We start from the raw sequence: 21,584 nt of genomic DNA, 5'->3' as shown, positions 1-21,584 counted from the left end.
GAGAAATAGCCACAGAGAGCAGCAAATGCTCAGATGGGGGGTAAACTCAGAGGCTACATCTACACTGGCAGTTTCTTGCGCAAGAACTGTTTTGCAGAACGGTCCTTGTGCAAAAAGTCTTCCACCAGAGCGTGTCTACACTGGCATGTGCTTTTGCGCTAGAGCGTCTATGGCAAGAAAGCTCTGGTGGCCATTTTAGCCATAGGAGTTTCTTGCACAAGAAATTCATATTGCCTGTCTACACTGCCCTCTCGCGCAAGAGTTCTTGTGCAAAAGGGCTTATTCCTCGTGGGGAGAGGAATAACTCTTCCGGAAGAAGCCCTGTTTTCCGACGCTGTACTGTACATTTACTTGCGCAAGAACGCGCGTGCAGTGTAGACACCTGGCAAGTATTTGTGCAAGAAGCTGCCAGGGTAGACGTAGCCAGAGACTAGAAGGAGGAAGCAGGAGAGAGCCCAGGGAGGTAGTAATTAGGTGGGGCGCAAGCATACATAGCATAGGTCCCTAGGTTGGAACATGGAGGCGTGTGAGTGGAGCCGGGTTCCCATACTGGCCCCTGGAGAAATGGTACAGCCTTGGAGAGCAAACAGAAGCCTGCCTGGAACAGCAGCTTGGCTGGAGAGCCCTTGGCAGAGCCTAGAAAGGAAGAACTAAAATGACCTGGCCAGAGGGCTGAGTCACGGAGAAGGTTCTGCATAATATTGAGGGTGTGGTTGAGAACAGCTGAACAGCCACAAGCAGCGATGAGTGTCTGACTGCGGCGCACTAATCAGGTGGGCAGTGAGGAGACATGCCAGCGGTGAGTAGTGAACCCCAATACCCTGCTCTGTTAAGATCTTTTGCAGGTCTTCTGAACTTGTATCTCCTGGTTTCTGAGGCTGCAACAAACCCCCGAAGAGGGAGGGAGTCTTATTGCCACAGGCACTTAACATTTCTTATAGGTACTGTCCTATCTCAACCCGGGTCCCTGCCAACTCTTTCAATAGCTCCCTGCTGGCTTTTGCTGCAGCTCAGCCAGCTCTTGCCAGAGCGGCGCACCCACTTACGTTCCTCTCTGGGCACTAGGGAAAACTGCTTTTGTTTGGCCTTATCGATCATCTACCTTGCAGAGGAATAGTGGCCCAACCTTTTGGTATATTGCTGTTAATTCTCATTTTCTGACTAAATACCTCCGTTTTCCCATAAACTGCCATTCTTACTTTTTCATCACCAAATGTGTCGGGGGACCACTCTGGGTACGAGACGCACACTTCACCTGCAGGACTGCAGGCTGGGAACCTGCTGTTTTATTCAGCCACGTAACAAGCTGAGAGCGGGAAAGCCAATATTCCCTCGAGAGAGCGCGAAGGCAGAGGGGCACATGGCTTTCGCTTGTAATGTTCAGCATAACCCCGTGAGGTTCACTTTCCTCTGTGGGCCTGAAGGCTCAGACATCACGAACAAAGAGAGGAGGGGAAAGCCTGAGGCTCTGTGGTGGTGCTTGTACACCAGTGGATCTTGGAGCCTCTGACACTGATCCTGACTGGTTTGGCCAAGGAGCTATCAAGCATTGACACTTTAGCTGCCCCTCCCCCACTGTCATGCTGCTCCTGCCCTTTGTCTTGGAGCTACCCCACTGGGAGCCTCCTGCTTGTTGTGCAGCATGTGGGAGGGAGAAAACGTGGGACGCTGATGTCAGGGAGTCCCTCCTCCCCCCACTTCTGTACCTATCTCCACACCGAGAGAAGGGGCTGGAGGGAGCTTGGCAATGCGAATCTCTGTCGCTCTCACACCCTGTGGCTGCGTCTAGACTGGCAAGTTTTTCCACAAAAGCAGCTGCTTTTTCAGAAAAACTTGCCAGCTGTCTACACTGGCCGCTTGAATTTCCGCAAGAACACTGACTTCCTACAGACTGAAATCAGTGCTTCTTGCGGAAATACTATGCTGCTCCCGTTCGGGCAAAAGTCCTTTTGCGCAAAGCTTTTGTGCAAGAGGGCCAGTGTAGACAGCTCAGATTAGTTTTGCACAAAAAAGCCCCGATCGTGAAAATGGCGATCGGGGCTTTTTTGCGGAAAAGCGCGTCTAGATTGGCACGGATGCTTTTCCACAAGAAGTGCTTTTGCGGAAAAGCGTCCGTGCCAATCTAGACGCTCTTTTCCGCAAATGCTTTTAACGGAAAACTTTTCCGTTAAAAGCATTTGCGGAAAATCATGCCAGTCTAGACGTAGCCACGTGTGTGTGTCTGTCATTCTCTGTCCTTCGTGCTCCTTTCCCAACCCAACGCATACATGGAGGTCGTTGTTACTACTTGTACTGCTTGCAAAGTGGATTATTTTTGGTTTTTGACTGGTCTGTACATTTCAGAATTTTCATTTCTCTCTTACACGTAAATGTAATTCTTTGAGTAGTGCGTTCTCAAATGCCGAACCTGTCGTGGCTGGAGTCATTATCCCTGTGGTAATTGTTGCTTCTGGAAGTAGCTGGCATGTCCCTGCAGCCCCTGAGAAAGGCAGAGCAGGGGGTCTCCACACGCTGTCCTTGCTTGCAGGCACCACTCCTGCAGCTCCCATTGATCAATAACGGGGAACCGTGGCCAGTAGAAGTTGTGGACTCAGTGCCTGTAGATAAGGGACAGCACATGGTGCCACAGAGCCTCTTCTGTACATGCCAACTGCTTTCAAGAGTGGTGCAGGGCCAGGCCAGGATTAAGCCTGCAGTAGCCCCATTGCTCCACCACCCAGAAGCCATCTCAGTTAAACGGTGCCCAGGCAGAGCCTGCTTCCTGAAGCCCTGTCCCATCCCTGAACCCCCTCCAGCACCCAACCTCCTGCCTCACACAAGCCCCCCTGCCCCCAAACTCCTTCCCAGAGCTTACACCTTGAACCTCCTCCAAGATCTCAATTCCCCACCCTGGGTTAAGCTTGGAGCCCCTCCCACACTCTGAACCCCTTAGCCCAAGACCAGACCCTGCACCCCAACCCCCTAGCCCATCCCAGTGAAAGTGAATGAGGTCTGGGAAGATGGAGTGAGCAGAGTGAGACCTCGGAGAAGGAGTGGAAGGCCTCAGACAAGGGGCGGGAAGGAAGCTGGCCGGGCAAGAGTATTTGGGTTTGAGGTAGATCTTGCATTGCACTTAAATTGAAAAAGTGATCCAGGTCTACAGCCAAGGCCTTTGGGCTGAGGCAGCCCTGCCACTGCTTCTGGGGGAGTCCTCTTAAGAAGCAGCCACAGAGCACCCTGGGCCAGCGCTAAATGGAACGGTGGGAGTGGCAGCTTCTCAGCTCATTATCATTCAATCCGTCTGAGTCTTCCCACGGAGTGTGTCTGCTTGCCACCGAGCAGTCTGTATAGAAACATACTGTGCCGCGCAAATGCTTTTCTTTTTTTTTAAATCGGTCTAGTGCACAACACCTTGAAATTGGCTGTAGTCATCCCAATTAAAAGAGAGCCCTCATAAATATTGATGACTTATTAAAGCCATCTGGCTGCTGTTTACTTTATCAACCTCAGCCAACATTGTGAATATAGATATTCAGCAACTTGTAAAATAGCCAACTAAAAAACATATTTCAGCAACGCTAATAGCTTCCCCAGAACTGCATTGCATAGAACAAACTCCTGGTTAAAACTCTGCTTTTCTGGTTAAACTAACTGCTTATATCTTTGATTGTTTGTTAGGCTTCATTTGCGGCATTTAATACTGAGGATTGCTTGGTAGTGCTCTGAGCCATGGATTGTCACAAGGCACATTTAAGGCTCAGAGCATTGTAGCAAACCAGCTGCATGGGACTCAATGGTAGAACACCCAAGCTATCAAAATAGGTTGACTTTTTTTTTTCTTGCTACTCCTGCAGTCAGTGACGGGCATTTCATTTTCTAAGCATTCCATTTATACTCTGAATATTTACTATCATTATCTCAATGGCTTTCATTCGAACTGCCCCGCTAATCTTGCAGAGAGTTTTTGATGTAAATATCTCCGTGTATCCACAACCAGTGGTGGCCCATCAATACAGGCGAACTAGGCGGTCGCCTAGGGCGCCAAGATAAACGGCCATTGAGGGCTTTGGAGGTGGGGGCGCTGATCACGCGTTTCGCCTAGGGTGCCAGTTGCCAGCAGCTCACCTATGGCTGCTTCTGTCTGCAACATCACTCCTCTCAACTTCAGGGACATGAAATACAGCACCAAGTGCCTTTTCCCCCTACAGATCTGCATAGTTTGAAGATAACCGTTATCTCAAGGAAAAACTAATGGTTAAATCTACCGATGGGTATAGTCTTCAGGAAATATTTATATATTTTGCAAAATTGTAAAGAAAAGGCCAGTCTGGATCTGAAGACTATCTGTGGCAGCAGGCGGCAAACTGTTAAATTGATGTGCCAGGCAATGGATGCATGCTACATACATCTAGGTATCCCTTGTCTGAAACATTTTCTCTCTTCTTTGCCTTGCAATCCTCTTTGAACTCTGATTGTGACAATGGCCTCTTCATATCGCTGTGCAGACAGCCCCGAACTACAGCGCCTTCCTACAGGCAGTCCCATGGACAGCTCCACACAACCTCACCTCCTTCATTTCCCCAGCTCTGACCTCTGACAAGGCTGGTGGTAGGAAGCCAGAAATGTCAAAGTGCAGGGCAGCTGGTGCCGCAGAGCCATGGTGTTCCTCCTCCTCATCCCTCCCCCAATCTCCTGCTGCTGGCACTGCCAAGGTTTGCAGCTGCCCCTCCACTCCCAGCCCTCTGACTGCTCACACAGCCTGTTAGTGCTTCCGGGGTGTGTGTGTGTGGGGGGGGGGATCCTGCTTTGGGTGCTGGCAGAGCCCTGAGGAAGCAGAAACTGCATGGGAGAGGGGAAGCTCCTTCCACTCATCCCTGCGCTGTCACCCTGCCTACACTCAGCACCCAAGCCACCTGACTCCTTGCACCCTGCCTGAGCTACTGCCCTGCCCATGCACAACTGAGGAAAAGCTAGGAGCTGTTTTCCACCTTGTAGAACTGAACACCCCCCCCTTTGAGTTACAATTTTTGGTTGTGCACCCCCCCCCCCCCAAAAAAAAATACTCCATGTGCCTGGAGAAGATAGGGAAAGCTCTAAAAGGAAAAGGTTGGAGAAATCCTGTTCTAGACCTTTTCATTGTTGGACTCCTCTGGAAATGCTCCAGTTTTTCTACATCTTTCCCAAAGTGTGGTGCTCAGAACTGGACACAACACACCACTTGAGTCTGAGTGCTGAGTCAAGTGGAAGAATTAATTCTTGTGCCTTGCTGACAGTGCACCTGCTTATGTTTCCCCAAAGCATGCGCAAGTGCTCAGGTGATGGGAATTGCTGTCAGGAGCCAGTTGTATTGGATAGAAATGTCAGAGAGCTGCTTTCTTGTTGAATCCACACACATACAGGCCCTCTGGTTCTGCTCCACCTATAGTGGGGTGGGGAACCTCTTGTAGCTCGGGGGCTGCTGACCCACAGACAAATCAACCGGGGTCTGCACGCAAGTGAGGAGCAAAACAAAAAAAACCCTGATACTTTTACCAATGTGGCTCCCGCCTGGGAAGGAGAAAGATGCTCTACATGTTCCCCTTGCACACCAGAGCCAGGGGTCAGGGTGGGGGACTGGGTTAGTAGATTTTGTGTGCTGCAGCTCTGTGGAGAAACAGTTGGGGGGGGGGGGGCTGGAGCACCAGCATGGGCTCCCTAATGCTGGGGTGGGAACCCTTAGCCTCGGGGGACAGGTCCAGGCAAGCCAGGGGTCACATCTGGCCCCTGGGCCTTAGGTTTCCCCACCCTGACCTATAGGATATTTGGTTTTGTTGGTTGTTTACAGGATCTTTAGCTGTGCTGGTGTAACCAAACCTGGGACCTCTGGAGCTTAGTGCATGAGCCTCTACCGCTTGAGTTAAAAGCCTCTCCACTAAAGCAGTAGACAGAGCAAACTTATTCTTCCTCTTTGACAGTGGTCTAAGTGCCACTACATGGGACAGTGAACCACACCCAGTAGGTGTGTGAGTTACACTGATTTTAAGCAGTGGTGGTGGTGTTTTTTTCCTGGAAATACTTGATGGTGCAGTTTGAGTGGTTCTGCTCAAATCATTTTACTGACTTGATACAATGACAGATTCCTGCTTCCTGGACTAAGATGCCATTCTTGACTTTCTGCTGATGGCAGGTGTTGATCAGGGAGTTGACAAAACAATGTCTGCTGCTTAGTTCTGCAGGAGCAGTTTGTATTAACCGTATTTGTTTTCTTTTTGTTTTGTAAAACCAGACTTGTGTTTATGCTTTTGACTTTCAGACATTTTCCAGTATGAGCGCTAGTTGCAAGCAAAGGCCTAAACAAAGTGTGTTTGTATTGCTTAATTTATCCTTTAATAGCAGGGCTAATCCTAAAAAGTTTTGGCTTTTCTGTGTGCTTTTGGTGTGCTCTGCGCAGAATGTAGCCGAGGCAGGACTAGCATGGGGCTGGCTGGGGAGAGTGCAGCACAGTAGGCTGGGAAGAATCTGGAGCAGGAAGACCCATGCCTCTGAGCCCCACGTCAAGGGGAGGCTATGGAAACAAATTCCATTTTCCAGCAGCAGCCCCTTCAGCACAGGCCCGGTGGTTGTGATCTCTGCAGGATGAGACAGGAATAGGGTCCCACCAAATTCCTGGTCCGTTTTAATCCATTATATGGTCGTAAGACTTCTAAATATCTGAAACTATGAGACTTGTGATTTTTAATGTGAAATTTCAGTGTTGTGACTGGGAGGGGCCAAAGCCAAAAGGGAATCATTGTGGGAGGGTCACAAAGCTATTGAGGGTTGTACTGCCACCCTTACAGCCTTACTTCTATGCGGCCATCAAGAGATGGTCAGCTGGAGAGGAGCTACCGGCCAGGGGCCCAGCTCAGAAGGCAGCACTGCCACCAATAGCAGCACAGAAGTGAAGCTGGCAATAGAGTTGCCAGATGGTTTAAACAAAAATACCGAACACCCCGCCCGCCCAAAAAAATCCCCCTGAGGAAAAAAATTCTGTTGAGAGGAGGAAAAAAAAAGGGGGAAGACCACAGTTGTCGAGGGGGGAAAAAAAGGGGGGGTGGGAACCCCAACAGCAGTTAAGAGAAAAAATAAAATAAAAAATCAGCATGGCACCTTTAAGAAGAGGCTTTTTTGCTGGTGGCCATTTTGTTCCAGCCACAAGACAAGCCCCTGTGGAACCAGGTAAGCGGGGAGTAGGCTGCTGCCATTGTCGGTGGCTGCTGGAGTGTCTAGGAAGAGCAACGTGCTGTTCCCCACTGCCATGCTTGAATTCCCCCACAGAGGGGGCTTCCACAAGGGTGGCTCGGCCATGAATTCTGGTTAGTGGGGCGGAGGCAACATGTTGGTTGGAGGCCCCTACTTCCTTCTGCTGCCTGGGCAAATTGAAAAGCAGGCAGCAGGACCTGAGGGTGCAGCTCTTCCTAGCGGCTCTGGCTCTAGCTCTGGTGGCAACAGGTGTGATGGTTCACGGATCTGACACCTACAACAGCAGTGCTGGCTTTTTGCAGTGGTGCCGGCTGTAATGGCAGCAGTACTGATACAGGGCCTGGGCAGAGGAAACCATGTCAAGACTGGGACGAGCATGGAGGCCAGATGAAAGAAGTGAGTTATTTGGACACGCGGGAGTGCCCAATAACAACTTGACTGGGGGCTTGTTTTCCTGCCTCTGCCAGTGGCAGATAGGAGAAGGAATTAGGAGGGTCTGGACCAGAGGGATACCAATGAGCATTTGGCTGACCTTGCTGGCCATGACATCTGCCACTGGATTGTTACCACGTTTAGCTATTAAAACTTTTTTTGACCAGAAAGATGAGAGCTGGAACCCTACAAAGACATTTTTTTGGGATCACTTCTCAGAACAGCAAAGAACACTTTGCCCACTGATTTGTTCAGAGGGTGGAAATATAAAAGATGGCTATTTAGAGGTCAGGATGTTTAACTAATCGTGAGTGGTCCTGTGGTACCTTAGAGACTAACCAAAATATATAGAATCCCGAGCCTTCGAGGGGAAACCCCACTTCAGCTGAAAGCTCATGATTCTATATATTTTGGTTGGTCTCTAAGGTGAAACAGGGCCACTCGTTTTTAAAGTTATGGACTAATCTTACCTAGCTACCCCTCTGAGATTTACTAACTTAATTGTTTGGGTGTTTCAATTAAATCCACTTCCAGGAGGCCTTACGTATGGAAGGGAACACAGAAAAGAAATGTCAGAAAAGAGTCAAGCCATGGAAACCATGGCGAAGGAGAAGGAAGGACAGCATGTGCTGAGGGAGATTGGCAACAAACTGAATTTTTCCACATATAGGATGGATGGGGGATCATACTGCTGGGGCTGACCTCAGAATCTGGAGATGCAGCTTAAGCTTGAGGACCTGCATTTTCCACATAGCAGGAATTGTGTTGGCAAAATATGAGAGAGAATTTATGTGTGGGTGTATATAAAAGGGCCTGTTGGTTTAAAACTACAGGACTGGGAGTCCAGAAATTCTGATCTTACTTCTATCTTCTCCAACAATTCAACTGTGAAATCTTGAGCAAATAATTTAGGTCCAAATTCTCAAAGGTATTTAGGCTACTAACTAAATCAGTAGGAGCCTAAATGCCTTTGAGGATCAGGGCCTTGCTTTCACATTCTTTATCTGTATAAAGAAAGATAAGATTTTTTGGCTTCACAGGGGTCTTATGAGGCTTAAGTCATTAATGAATGTCACGTGCTTTGAGAACCTTGGATAAAAGGTCATTTAGAACCTGTATCTCTAATACTTAGGGATGTTTTCTCTGCCGTATCTGCGCCTAGACATCTTCCTCTCTATAGCTAGGAAAGTAAAGAGGATCAAGTCAGCAAGCAATATTAGAAGGAATCTTAAATTTAGTTTTAATTAAAAGGTTAAATTGTGGAAACTAATTGAAAATGCTCAAGTTAAATTTCATGGAAGATTAAGTGAGTTAGTACAGCCCCCTTGTCTAAAATAAGTGGATGTGCATGCATCTGGCTTTCAGTGGTAATCCGATTCTGGACTTCATGATTTCCCAATTTAAAGTTCTTTGCTTTATTCAAATAGCATTCTGAAGATTATTTGCATTGTTTCTTCCATCTCTGATCATACAGAATATTACACGCCTCTTTGGCTGATGTCACTGAGAAGTGTGGGGAAGAGAGGGAAGCTTTGTCAGCTTGGAGAGATCTCAAATCATGATGGAGGGGCCGGGGGAGAAATGCTTTGATACTGACTGCACAAATCAGGGGTGCTGAGCTGGTAACCTCACAGAAACCTATGACTTTGGCTTTGACTTCCACACACTAACAGTGGTGTGTGGGGAGGAGAGGTGGGTGGGGGGCTGCTTGACATTTTTCTGAAAAAACTTATTTTTGAATAGCGTCTACTTTCTGTAGGAAACATTTGGGTTTGTTTTCTTTATTAAAACGCTTACAAACCAAACATTTTTGAGTCAGAAATGCTACTACTGTGTCTCCTGGGAGCTGTAGTTGAGGTGTGACTTTTGGCATCATTCTTCCCTATAGGGCGTGTTCCTCCTGCTGGAACACATCCCTCCTCCAGTGTCTTTGCCAGGAACATGATGGCTCAGCAAGAGAAGAACTGTAAAGCATCATAAGTGAGGGGGAGGGGGAAGTCTCACTAGCTAGGAGCTTTTCTTGTTCCCCAGCCTTTGACACCCTGAATGTCAAACTGCTGTGGAAAACTTTGAAAACTAAGTTTTTACCAATTTTTTTGTTGACTTTTTCCATGGGTGTGTGTGTGCAGAATTTTGACCAGCTTTACTGCTGAGCTAGTGACTTCACAGGGAGGAATGAACCTTCGTTTCAACCTAACAAGAGGGAAATGGGGGGAGCTAGTGACATTACATATGCTTTGAGGGCTGAATTGAAGCCTGTTACTGTAGTTCAGGACATGCCTTCTGTACAGTAGTAGTGCAATCAGGAGCATGGGGACAAACTAAAATCTTCCTTCATGGATTAGATTCGAATATACATGAGGGAACTCAGATTTGGCTCTTGTCCACAGACTAATCACCACTTCGATGGATTTTTCTTCCTATACTGGGAGGGAACCAGGGTGTCCAGTCTTCATGGACAGTGTGTGGAGCTGGGTCTCACATCCTGAGAGTCCCAAGCTGTAGGATAGTTGGACCATTTACATGCTCCTGGTGTTTTAGTCCCAGATTCCTGGTACCTGAAACCATGTTTACACAGGGCTCATGCAGTCAGTGGCTGCCCTTGGTGCTGCTCTTAAATGGAAGTTGAGGGGATTGGTGTGAGGAAGGCTAAATAATATAGATAGACAATGTGAGTCCCTGTTCACCTGTTTCCTTCTCTGATCCTTTGTCAGGGAAGTCCTTGGGACAGCGGCAAAATGGGGCCACGGAGATGGCCAAGTTTCCTTCCCCCGGAGGAGAGGTGTGATCCGTGTGCCGCCCAGCCTGCAAGGGAATGATTTAGGCCCTCTGTTACTCAGCAATTTCTCGGGTCAATATCCCCTTGGAGTTCAGTGAGTGAATAAAGATGCCAGGCTTTGGCTCCTAATCCTTTTAAAGTGAGAGCATGGAGTACAGTTGGACTTTGTTGCTCCTCTTTCGAACAGGAGACAAGAAATGTCGTCGTTTTTCCTCCCCCACAAAAACATTTAAAAAACGAGGCACAAAGAGGCAGCCAGTACTATTTTGACTGTATTTCAAAGTTGCTGATTGTAAACAAACTTTGTTGAAGAAATAAAATCACATGACAAGATTTGAGTGATATTATAAACCCATTTTTGTTGTTGTTGCCACACTTCACATTTTGGAACTCAGAATTTAGCTCATGGTGTACAAAATTCGTAAAAACTTATTGCAAGCGTGCCTTTGTGTAGAACAAGAACCATTGTCACAAAAATAGTTTCCTGCTGCACTGAGAAATGCAGCTGTGGGCCTTACCATGCATTGGGGCCCGCACATGTTTGTCTGAAAGATGTCTATTATAAAATTGCTCCGAGATGTTTCGAACCAAAGAGAACAAAACACGCAGTACGTTTACTCAATGGTCTTTACAGTTTCAACAGAACTCTAGTTTTGGAAAGAGAATGGAAGTTTGCAACTAAAATGCAATTGTGTGTTGTGAGCACAGTCTGACAACAGTGGTGTATCATATCAATTGCACTTACAGAATTATGGACTATCCTTGTGTCCCATACAGCCATATTATTTGATGGAATGTAAGTTGCACTGGTTAAAAAACATAATAATGAGGAATTCTAGGTGATAGGACTCCCTTAATCTCTGTGCCTGTTACTACACTTGGGCTGTGTCTAGACTTGCCAGTTTTTCCGGAAACTCAGCCGCTTTTCCGGAAAAACTTGCCAGCTGTCTACACTGGCCGCTTGAATTTCTGCAAAAGCACTGACTTCCTACTGTAAGAAATCAGTGCTTCTTGCGAAAATACTATTCTGCTCTCATTCAGGCAAAAGTCCCTTTTGCGCAAAGCTTTTGCGCAAAAGGGCCAGTGTAGATAGCTCAGATTTGTTTTCCGCAAAAAAGCCCGGATCGCGAAAATGGCGATCGGGGCTTTTATGCGGAAAAGCGCGTCTAGATTGGCACGGACGCTTTTCCGCAAAAAAGCCATCCATGCCAATCTAGACGCTCTTTTCCAAAAATGTTTTTAACGGAAAACTTTTCCGTTAAAAGCATTTCTGGAAAATCATGCCAATCTAGATGTAGCCTTGTTGGCTACGTCTACACTGGCAGCTTCTTGTGCAAGAACTCTTTTGTGGAAGAGTTCTTGTGCAAAAACTCTTCCTCAAGAGAGTGTCTACACTGCCATGTGTTTTTGCGCAAGAGCATCCATGGCAGTGTAGACGCTCTCTTGCGCAAGAAATCTCTGATGGCCATTTTAACCATAGGGGCTTCTTGCGCAAGAAATTCATGTTGCCTGTCTACACTGGCCTCTTCTGGAAGAGCTTGTGGGGAAAAGATTAACTCTTCCAGAAGAAGCCCTGTTTTACAATGCTGTACTGTAAATTTACTTCTGGAAGAAATCTCGTGCAGTGTAGACAGCCGGCAAGTTTTTGTGGAAGAAGCTGCCAGTGTAGACACAGCTGTCCTCTTCAACCTATCCTGAGAGACTCAGTGATGTTGAGACTGAGACCTATAACCATTCTGTCTTTCTAGGCCAAACAGTGGCAGACTGATGCCCCTGGTGGCTTCTCTGTAGCTAGAGCAGCTGCATGCTGGGCTACATCAGACACAACCCCTGGCTTTTATATTTAAATATGGCAGTGATAATGGGGGGGGGGGGGTGACAACATAAGACCGAAGGGGCAGCTGTTGGAGCTGAACAGCTGGATCTCTCTGCATTCTTAGCCTCTAATCCTTTGATCTCTTCCAAATGCAGCAGTGTGCCACCTGTATCCAGATCGCTATTTCTGGATTCTATTGATCTTCTGCATACAGGGAGCTAGATTCATCCTAGGTGTAACTCCATGACTGACACAGGATCCAGCTCCCCACCTATTGTAGGGCTACTGTTTTTAGTGTGGCTTCTTTTTTTTCCTCCTTTAATAGCCAACATTTCTTCTCGCTCTACTAATGCAATTTCACCTCTGTATTCCCCCTCTTAGATTCAAATTAGCTGGTAAATTAGGGTACATCTACATAGTAGCATGTAGCTTGAAATAAACTATGCAATTTGAGCTATGCAAATTGTGTAGCTTATTGTGAGAGGGGCTGTCTAAACAGTGCTAATTTTGAAACAGAGCGCTATTCTGACAAGTTCCTTAATCCTTGTGCAACAAGGTTTATGGGACGTTGGAATAACGAGTCTATTATCTTGAATGTATTTCAGAATAACGGGTTTGCTGTTAATGCGCAGAATGCTATTTCGGGATAACGGGCATTATCCCAAAATAGCGCTTCTGTACAGATGTACCCTAACAGAATATGACCTGAGAACAAATAAACCAAGTTGTAAAATTCTAACTGAATTAACATCACCTGCAACTTCTTTACCATCAAATAAGTAACTTCCCTCAGCATTGTGGTGAGGGGTGAGCTCTTCATAAGTCACTTTTGCACACACTTGGACACACTAATTGGAGGACAACACCACAAAGTTACTTTGACAGCACATGAGTTGGGATTTGGGACGGATGACCCTATTGTGACTGGATTCAAAATTTACTGTCTTGAGCTTTTTTGGGAACACAGGACAAGATGCTCTGCTTAAAACTTCCTACCCGAAAGAGATCTGTGGATACTCGGTGAGAGGAGAGATGCAGTAGAAATGCTCTCTGAGGCCCCTTTTCTTCACTCAAGAGTTGAATAGTTATGGATCTCAGAATACAGTTTTTAATCTGCCCCTGGCTTCATACTGGGTTTGTCTGTCCCTGTCTTTGAAGGGCTGAGTGTGGCTACTTCTAGAGCATCTGACATGACCCATGTTTGAGTATCACTAGACATCCTTCCACAATCCACTAATCCCGGGGCTTGGAACCCCAACACCGAGTTCTCTGCGCCTCGTTCCTCGTTACCATGTGTCCCTTTAGACCACTGAACTCCAGGAGTTAATTTCTTGCCTGTACAACCAGGTTGTCCATCCCAATCCCATACTTTTTAACAAAGGACCTTTTTTTTGCAGTAACACTAAATGAGCACTTCTGCAGAGTAAAGTGTTTATATTGTGACATTTTGACACTACATATTGTATGAACCACCTTGACATCTAATACAAGCAGGTATTACTCCATAAGAGTACTATGGATCTTGTTAGGATAGTTTCAATAGAGTAGCTGAGGGCAGCATGGGGGTACAACAGAACATGCTAAGGTCCCATCTGGCAGCAATGACATGTATGGGAAATAGTGTTGCATTGAGTGGGTGTGATACCTCTGGATCTTTGTGTTGGGAAGCACCGTTGGAGCTTGGCACACAGGACCTGTCCAGTGACTGCAGTAAATACAGCCTTTGAAAACGATACCCTGTTTTGCTATGAAACTTAAAAATGGCAAAGTAATATTTAAAAAAACAAACAGATGATCAACCCTGTCTGACATTTCGCCTTCCAAAATAAGCTACTGCATAGAGGGGTAAATATCAAGAACTAGTAGGATGATTTTCAGAGCATATATCTTCATTTTTTGAGCAGGAAAAACTTCCTAAAGGGATCTCTGTTAGCATGTGGACCAGCCCCTGCTCTCCTCACTTCTCCCCCTGACTCCTGCAAGCAAGGTTGAGGAACCTCTACTGAGTGGAACATTGATCAGTAAAGGCCGTGGTGTCCAACATGCTAGCCACTAGCCACATGTGGCTATTTGGTCAGTTGGGTGTGGATAATTCACTGTAGCAATAGCCACTATAGCGGCCTGTGCTTCAGAACTGGTTGGATACCATGGCTCTAAAGCATACCGATTCTGCACTCCGCCCCAAGAACTAGATCTACCTGGGCTTTTCCATCTCTAGGTTTCAATAATCTCCCTAAGAGGATAGTCTTACATCATAGCCCGGACAAGGGGAAAGGTAGTGAAAAGAACTGTAAATAGAATTACAGATAAAATGATATTTGCAAAGATCCCTCTTCAAAGGCAGGCAAAATAAATACCTATTTCAAGCTACAACAAAGCTGTCTCACTCTGCAAATGTTGTTGGCTTTCAAGATGAGCTTTGGGCTCCATGGGAATTCCACAGCAGAGAAGGATGCAAGATTTTATTTAACCTAGAGAGCAGCTTGTAAATGCTTCCATTATTCCCTGGATTTCACTACACTGTACATTCCCTGGATTACAGCTGTGCCTTAGACCTCCGTCTCCCTGTTCTGGGCTCCTCCAGTCAAGTTAGTAGATCTCATCCACAGCTTGCTGAATTCAATGGGAATCTTTCCACTGCTTGCACTGGGCTATGGTTCAGATTCACAATGCCTCATGAAACATGAAATGAGTAAGGTACTTGAATCACGTGGTCCCTACACCAGAGGGAAAGGCCAATTTTGTTGAGTTTTTCATTTATTTTTCTAGTTTAGAAAAATACATCTCTTTTGACCTCTTGGCCTATCAACAAACTATAAATCTCTAAAAATTGCATGTGGTCCTAAGGACGGGGAGTTGGGAGAATCTAGTCCTCTTCCCAGCTCTGTCATGGCTTTTCTGGGGTGACCTAGGGTAAATCTCTTATTCACTCTACTTCCCCATTAGTATATGTTTTGATACTTCCTGCCCCCTCACAGGGGTTTACAGAGACGGGCTAATTAATGTTGATATTGTAAAGCAGTTTAAGATGCTTGGATGAAAGGTAGTATAATGCAAAATATTATTACAATGCTGTGTATTCCCCAAACCAGCCTAAAATAAGCTCCTAAGGTGACCTGTATCTAAAGGGAGCACTGGCTTGCGCTAACAGAGGCTTCATTCTTGCCAACTCAAGGAATCAGCCATTAGGTAGCTGCTCAAAGAACAAAACTCTGTTATAAAAGGAGCAAAGTGAGGTTTGCTGGAAATTGGGAATGAAAATGCTGGTTCTGGGTCAGTGCCCTTTGTATAGCTGGTGGAAAAAGAGATCTGTTTTCCTTTGTGAGATGTGTTAGAACCTAAAAATTATATCGCTGAATCAATTATTGAGTGACACTGAGAAATCTGAGTTCTTAAAAGATCTGTTAATGAAAAAGAAATGGGAACAAAGATTAGGAGAGCTGCTTGGACAGAACATAGCCAGAACTACTGACAAAAAGAGAAACTGAAGAGATGTCTCTCTCAATCATTCCTTTTCTTTTCAAATGCACAAATGGGCTGAGATAAAAAGCAACAGGGTCAGAGTTCCAGTGAGCCCTTACAATCATTTTCCACGGTGGAACAAACTATTATACAACACAATTTGACATTTGCTTTTAGCTTCAGAGAATGTTATATAAATGTTGCACACCGTAATGAACCTTTTTCAAAAACTTATCTTGACAGGATGTGAAAACTCCTTGGAAGAGAGAATGTGCATAGAATACGGTCTGCATATCAAACTGTCTGACTTTAATTCTTTGAAGCAGTTTGCACTCTATAGCGAACAAAGAATTTCCAATGCTAGGAACTGCAGGCTGAATGAAAACAAATTTAACAGAAGAGGGACAATTTTCTCTACCCTCATTTGCTCCACTTTCTGAGAGGTAGGTAGAAGCTGATCTCAGGTAGTTGGGCATTTCCCTCAGTTTTTAATTTATGCTGACCTTTAAGGTCTTTTCCCAGAATGGGTTGAGGATTCCAAACCATACCAATCTCATAGCACAAGCCATCATGCAAACTATGTTTACACAATCTCAAATGGTATCACTTGCTCCTACAAAGTCATCATCAACAGTGTCCTTGCACTATTCTGAAATTTAGCCCTTTGCTTTATTGACCCTTAAACTAGGGAAGAGTCTCATATTTCTGTGGTCAGGTGGGAGAAATTGCAAAATCTAAAACAGAAAGGGAATGAATAAAGACTGAGATCTGAGCTGCTATTGACACTAAACTGTTCTAACCAAGAGAAGGCTTTTCCGTGGCTTGTAATATTTAAAGAAAAATTGTGAGATGCTTTTTAACAACAAAATCAAACCCCACAATATCCCCCACACTTCCTCCTCCCAGTTAAATATAATGGGAAAGACATAGTGGATCACAGTCGTTTTATTAGCAGAGGTTAAGTTTTACTTTGTATTTTTTGCTTGTAAGCTGTGAAACCCAAAGTCAGTCATTTTATATAGAGTACAGTGGATTTTTTTTGACTGTGTAGCAATCTTAAGGAAACCAGCTTAAGTTGGTGGGAGAAGCTTGGTGGTGCTGGTGGATTGAAAAATCAAGGCAAAGCAATACTTTTGTCTGTCTTTTTTTCCTCCTCCTCTGCAAAGGAGAAAAACTAACTGGATGTTGCATTATGAAGCCTGTCTCCCCTGCCCTTAACACCTCGTTTTGACATCAAACCCTAAGAATGGGGTACTACTTAATTAGCCTCATTAGCACCAGTCCTGCAACTGACAGGTAGGTTTTTTGGTGTTATAAAATATTTGGTGTTATTCCTCTCCAGCTCATCTGAGAAAGTGGGTTTTGTCCATGAAAGCTCATGATACCACATATATGTTAGTCCTGTGGCACCTTAGAGGTTATTTCTTATCTTCCCTGTAATGGTCAGCCACTGAGTAATCCCCCCTGTCAATACCAAGCCAAGGGAGAACCATTCAGGAGCCAAAAGTAGGACCTGGTAACATTTTAGCTCAAGCTATCTTTATGTTGAGCAGAACAAGCTTGTGAGAAATTATATTTCAAGGCTTTGGATGTGCTGCCTTTTTTTTTTTTCAAGGCAGTTTCTGTAGTATGAGAGCCTGACCCAAAGCCCACTGAAGTCAATGGAAAGTCTGACTTCAAAATTGTTTTGGGTTAGGCCCAAGTGCTGAGAGAATAGGTGCAATGCATTTAGCTAGCCTGAGGCTTGCTCATGTAAAGTGCTGGTCGCCTCCTGTGAGGTGCAGAAAGCCCTTCTCTTCTGATAGCTGTGGTGGTAGCTACTCAGGATGGACCCAGTCCTCCCCCTGCACTCTCAGCCATGTTCTTGCGCTGCAAACAAAGAGAGGGAGGTTGTTCTAATCAGACCGTTGCCACGGGGAAGCTGTCTGTTTATGAAAGTTCCAACCAGATCTCATCACAATGCTCTTTCCTTGGTAAGTCCAGGTACATGACTAGCACTAATCATTCATGACAAATTCTGGCTACGTTTTGAAGTTACAGGGCACAATGAGCCCATCAACAACTCTTTACATAATTTATGCCAATTATTTTTCAAACACGCTATCGTATGCAAACAATGGAAATTAGATTATCCCATATGATTTCATCCTAGTCCTGGGAGATATGGCTCATGTTTTATGCCTGAGTTCTATATCTCTTCCAATACTCTTCTCATTTGCATTTCTACCTGTATCCTCATCTTATCCCCATGTGTCCAATTGCTCCTTCCTTACTGCATTTTCTGGGTTATAAAATGGAACAATTGTGGGTTATGACACCCTATACAATACAGGAGCTAATTGGCTAATTAGTGTGTGTAACCCACAAACCTAGTGTGGTTCATTTGTGATCTAGGCTTAATCATGAAGAGGAATATTCTACTAAAAACTTGCACATGGGGGGTGACGCTCCACGTGCAGCTCTTTCTCCTACACAGAACGGGGCATGTGGCTACCTTCCCAGAGGGCTGAGACTGGCTGTAGGGATCACCACGAGGCAGAGGAGAAGGAACATGGGCAATATGCATTTTCTCCTTTGAGCCCCACAGGGCTTCTATGCAAAAAGCTGAATGCCTTTTTGTAAGGTCCCCATGGGATGGGGTAGGAGAGGGACATGCGTGAGAAATACCCTGACAGCACTGATCTACTAGACTCGCACAGCCTGCTAATTGGGAAGAGGGAGGAAGCAAGGAGGCCTCAGTGGCTGACGCTAGGCACAGATCAGTTCCAGTTTGGGTGCCAAACGTTTCACCCACCCATCAAAATGCCGCAGGAAAAAGCAAGCTCTATGATGCAGTGTAAGAATTTGGCAGAAGTAGACAGTTTTCACCCCAACCCAAGAGAATGATCTTGTGCATAGCTGAGCTTTAAATTGTATAACCCCACTCCTCCTAAACCAGGGTTTCCCAACCTATGGGTCGCCATTACAGCTCAAAAGAGTCACCAAGTGTCTCCTCAGGTGGCTCTGCCTCTCCTTCGCCTCCTCCTGTTTTTTAATTACCGTAGGTCACCAAGTCTTCCTGAATTGTCAAAACGGCTCCCCATCTGGAAAAGGTTGGGAACTGCTGTCCTAGACCCTTACTAACTATTTATTGCTTCTTATAACCCTGCTTGTAATTATGGGGCATGAGCAAGATCATGCATATTTTCAAAATTCCTCTACAGCCCTCCAAAGGCCAGGGAGCACTGAGCAAAGAGTTTTTTCCAGCCAACATTTTATCCTTCCCCACTTATGCCCTTTGGATGGTGAATTTAGACTGCTCAAATTTTCCTTTTCTTTATAGCTGGTTTCACTTAAGGGTCTCCTATACCAGAAAGAGGCAGTTGTTCTGGCACCCTAACAAGGGCGGGAGGGGATGAAAAAATAAACCCTTCTTAATTAATGACAACCTCCCACTGTTCAAGTAAAGTTTGCGTTAACCTACTCCCCTTTTTCCCCCAAACAAAATCCAAATTTTAGGAGCACAGCTACTTGTGCCCCTTTAAAAACGAGCAGTGACTAGCAAGTAAAACGCCCATCAAAATCAATGAGAACTTTCCTATTACTTTCAGAAGGAGCTAGGACAAAACCTTTGCAAGAAAAACTTAAGGAATATTTGTGCCCTATAAATTAATGTGTTCCCATAAGTTCTAAAGCTTTAATTGTTCCAATTCTTCTAGCTTATTAGACTTTGGGTTTAAACAATTAGCCAATAATAATGTGACAAACGGTATTTTATTCCAGTGCTGGGGTTCTGCCCCTGTTACCAGATTTCTTTCTCTCTTTCCCCACGGAAGCAGCCTGGTGGCAGGGAACCTCTGTCTTGTGTTGGAAACATTCAGCCAAAGATTCTTGTCAATACTGGTCATTCTCACCAGACTACACCAATTAAAAATAGTTCTAGTTCTCTAGAGAGTTGATCAGAACAAGGAAAGCATTTGGGTCTTGTTCTGCTTCAGTGATATCAGTGCTCAGTTGCACCTGAACAGTGTTGTTGTTGTTGTTGTTGTTGTTTTTAAATAATGAGACACTATTTTTCTAAATATATAATTTGTAGAAGTACAACTACTGTGACAAATCTCAGATTCTAAGAAGGGTTCCTACAGAACACCCAACAGTGAAAACACACTGCTATCAGTGAACTATTTTTTCTTGCCAAATGTGTGTTAATAGGAAATGAAGATCTAAGATGAAAAATGTCTTGATATTTTAAAAAAGGGGAGAGGGGAAAAATGAAAACATCCATAGAAATTTAAGTAACAGTCCATTAAGGTAGATCTTAAGCAACATGTAAAAGAACCTGAAACACAACTGAAATCAAGAAAAATATAATTTTCAGTTGTTACTTTGAGAATTCTCACCCTGTACACTGGCAACATGGAAGCTTATGGTGGCAAGGTGAAATTCTCAGTTATGTTAAACTTTATGCATCAATTCAGCTTTCCCCATTTTTTTTAAATTCTCCAATTTGTTTACTTTTCCCATAATTTTTTATTCCTATATTGCAATGTGATTGCCTTACACTACTAATAAAAAAAAGTTCTTAACTGATATGCCAAGTCTTTGTTGTCTTTGCCTTTTACAGCTCAATCTGTCAAAATGCTTGTGAAGAACACATACATATGTTTCCTTCACCATGTCATTCCTTGTAAGGTGTCAGGGAGTGTCATCCATAACACAACATTGCTTGACCCACAGTTAAAGAACTCTGGCAAAGGCATTGTTTTTGTAATGCCCACCTAGGGCCACAGAGCTACATCCCTTTGCGGCAAGCTCCTGGTAAGCCCTATGGGAGCCTTAGGAGAGGACCCTGTTCAACAGATATGGCAGACAAATGGCTACTAACTTAAATCTTTTTGGATGGACAAGTACCCGCAGAGCATTCACAGATGCAGCTGTGTGTCGTCTTTTCCTGTGGCTCTCTCTGCAGGACACTCGACAGCCAGCTGCTACTTTTAACAACATCTCCACCCCTCGACTGGCATCACGTTGATATAGGGAGAGGCATTGGTGATGTCATGAGTTCCCTGCTTTGACATTCCAGGGCTTTGGGTCTCCTCTTCTGGTCCCCTTTCACCCTCTATCTAAGCCACAAGGAATAATGCATCAATGAGAAGGTGAGGTATCCTCCAAGCCCAGCAGCTCCTTTATGAGTCTCTCACCAAACTGTGCCCGGCTGTACCTTTTCACGTGATAGGCATCTGACATTTTGTAGAGGATGTAGGCATTGTTTATGGCAATGCTGATGGTAAACCAGAACACTTGTTGCCAGGTCTTGTTTGGTTTATGAGAAATGAAATACCTAGGAAAGGGAGGGAGAGAGGGGAAAAGAGAATTTAACATTCAAACACATCTGAGTGTCCTGCTGGAAGAAAAAAAAATTACCCAGACGTTCTGCAATCCTGAGTAGTGAACAGGCTTAGGAGCTGTCATTCGGATGATATGCCAGCTATTCCTTGATACTGTGTTAAGGAACATGAGCAGTGTGTTTGGTAACTCTCTTTGTTGTAGTTATGTTATCAGACAGTTTCTAGTTATTTGACACAATGTCCGTTTATGTGTCTTGTATTTTTCTGCCCTCAGGCAGGGTTGCCAATAGACCGCATTATTTTGACCAAAAAAAAAATGAACTCCATCCTCTTTGTGTGCCAAACAATGGCGCTTTCACCAGTTCCCTTGGCAAACTGTCTTGGAGCCAAACCAATCTTGCCTTCAGGAAACTTTTCTTGAAATGTAGCCTGAAATTTCCATCTCATACCATCAATCCTAATTCATCCCCTTTTACCACCTGACAATATCATAGTCTAATGTGCACTTCATTCACATACTTGTAGACTTAGGACCCATGCCCCATTATTCAACTTCCTTGACAGTACA

The 21,584-nt window shown here is 45.0% G+C and overlaps 1 protein-coding gene across 3 annotated transcripts in view; it reads right to left on the bottom strand.

Moving 5' to 3' along the window:
• Positions 1-21,584, bottom strand: part of PGBD5 (piggyBac transposable element derived 5) — a 110,048-nt gene that overhangs the window by 11,765 nt on the left and 76,699 nt on the right. The window contains exons 7-8 of one of the 3 annotated variants that reach the window (XM_075924718.1): positions 20,890-21,009; positions 8,062-17,558 (exon numbers count right to left, since the gene is read on the bottom strand). In XM_075924718.1, the coding sequence (XP_075780833.1) occupies positions 17,507-17,558; positions 20,890-21,009 (172 nt within the window). In that variant the 3' untranslated portion in view covers positions 8,062-17,506. Of the gene's footprint in view, positions 1-8,061; positions 21,010-21,584 lie in introns of those variants that run through there. The other 2 variants (XM_075924716.1, XM_075924717.1) reach the window with 2 other exon arrangements.

This window comes from Pelodiscus sinensis, chromosome 3 (genome assembly GCF_049634645.1).
Source record: "Pelodiscus sinensis isolate JC-2024 chromosome 3, ASM4963464v1, whole genome shotgun sequence".
Lineage (NCBI taxonomy): Eukaryota > Metazoa > Chordata > Testudines > Trionychidae > Pelodiscus > Pelodiscus sinensis.
Note: the sequence above shows the minus strand (reverse complement) of the source record. Positions and strands in the feature narration are given on the sequence as shown.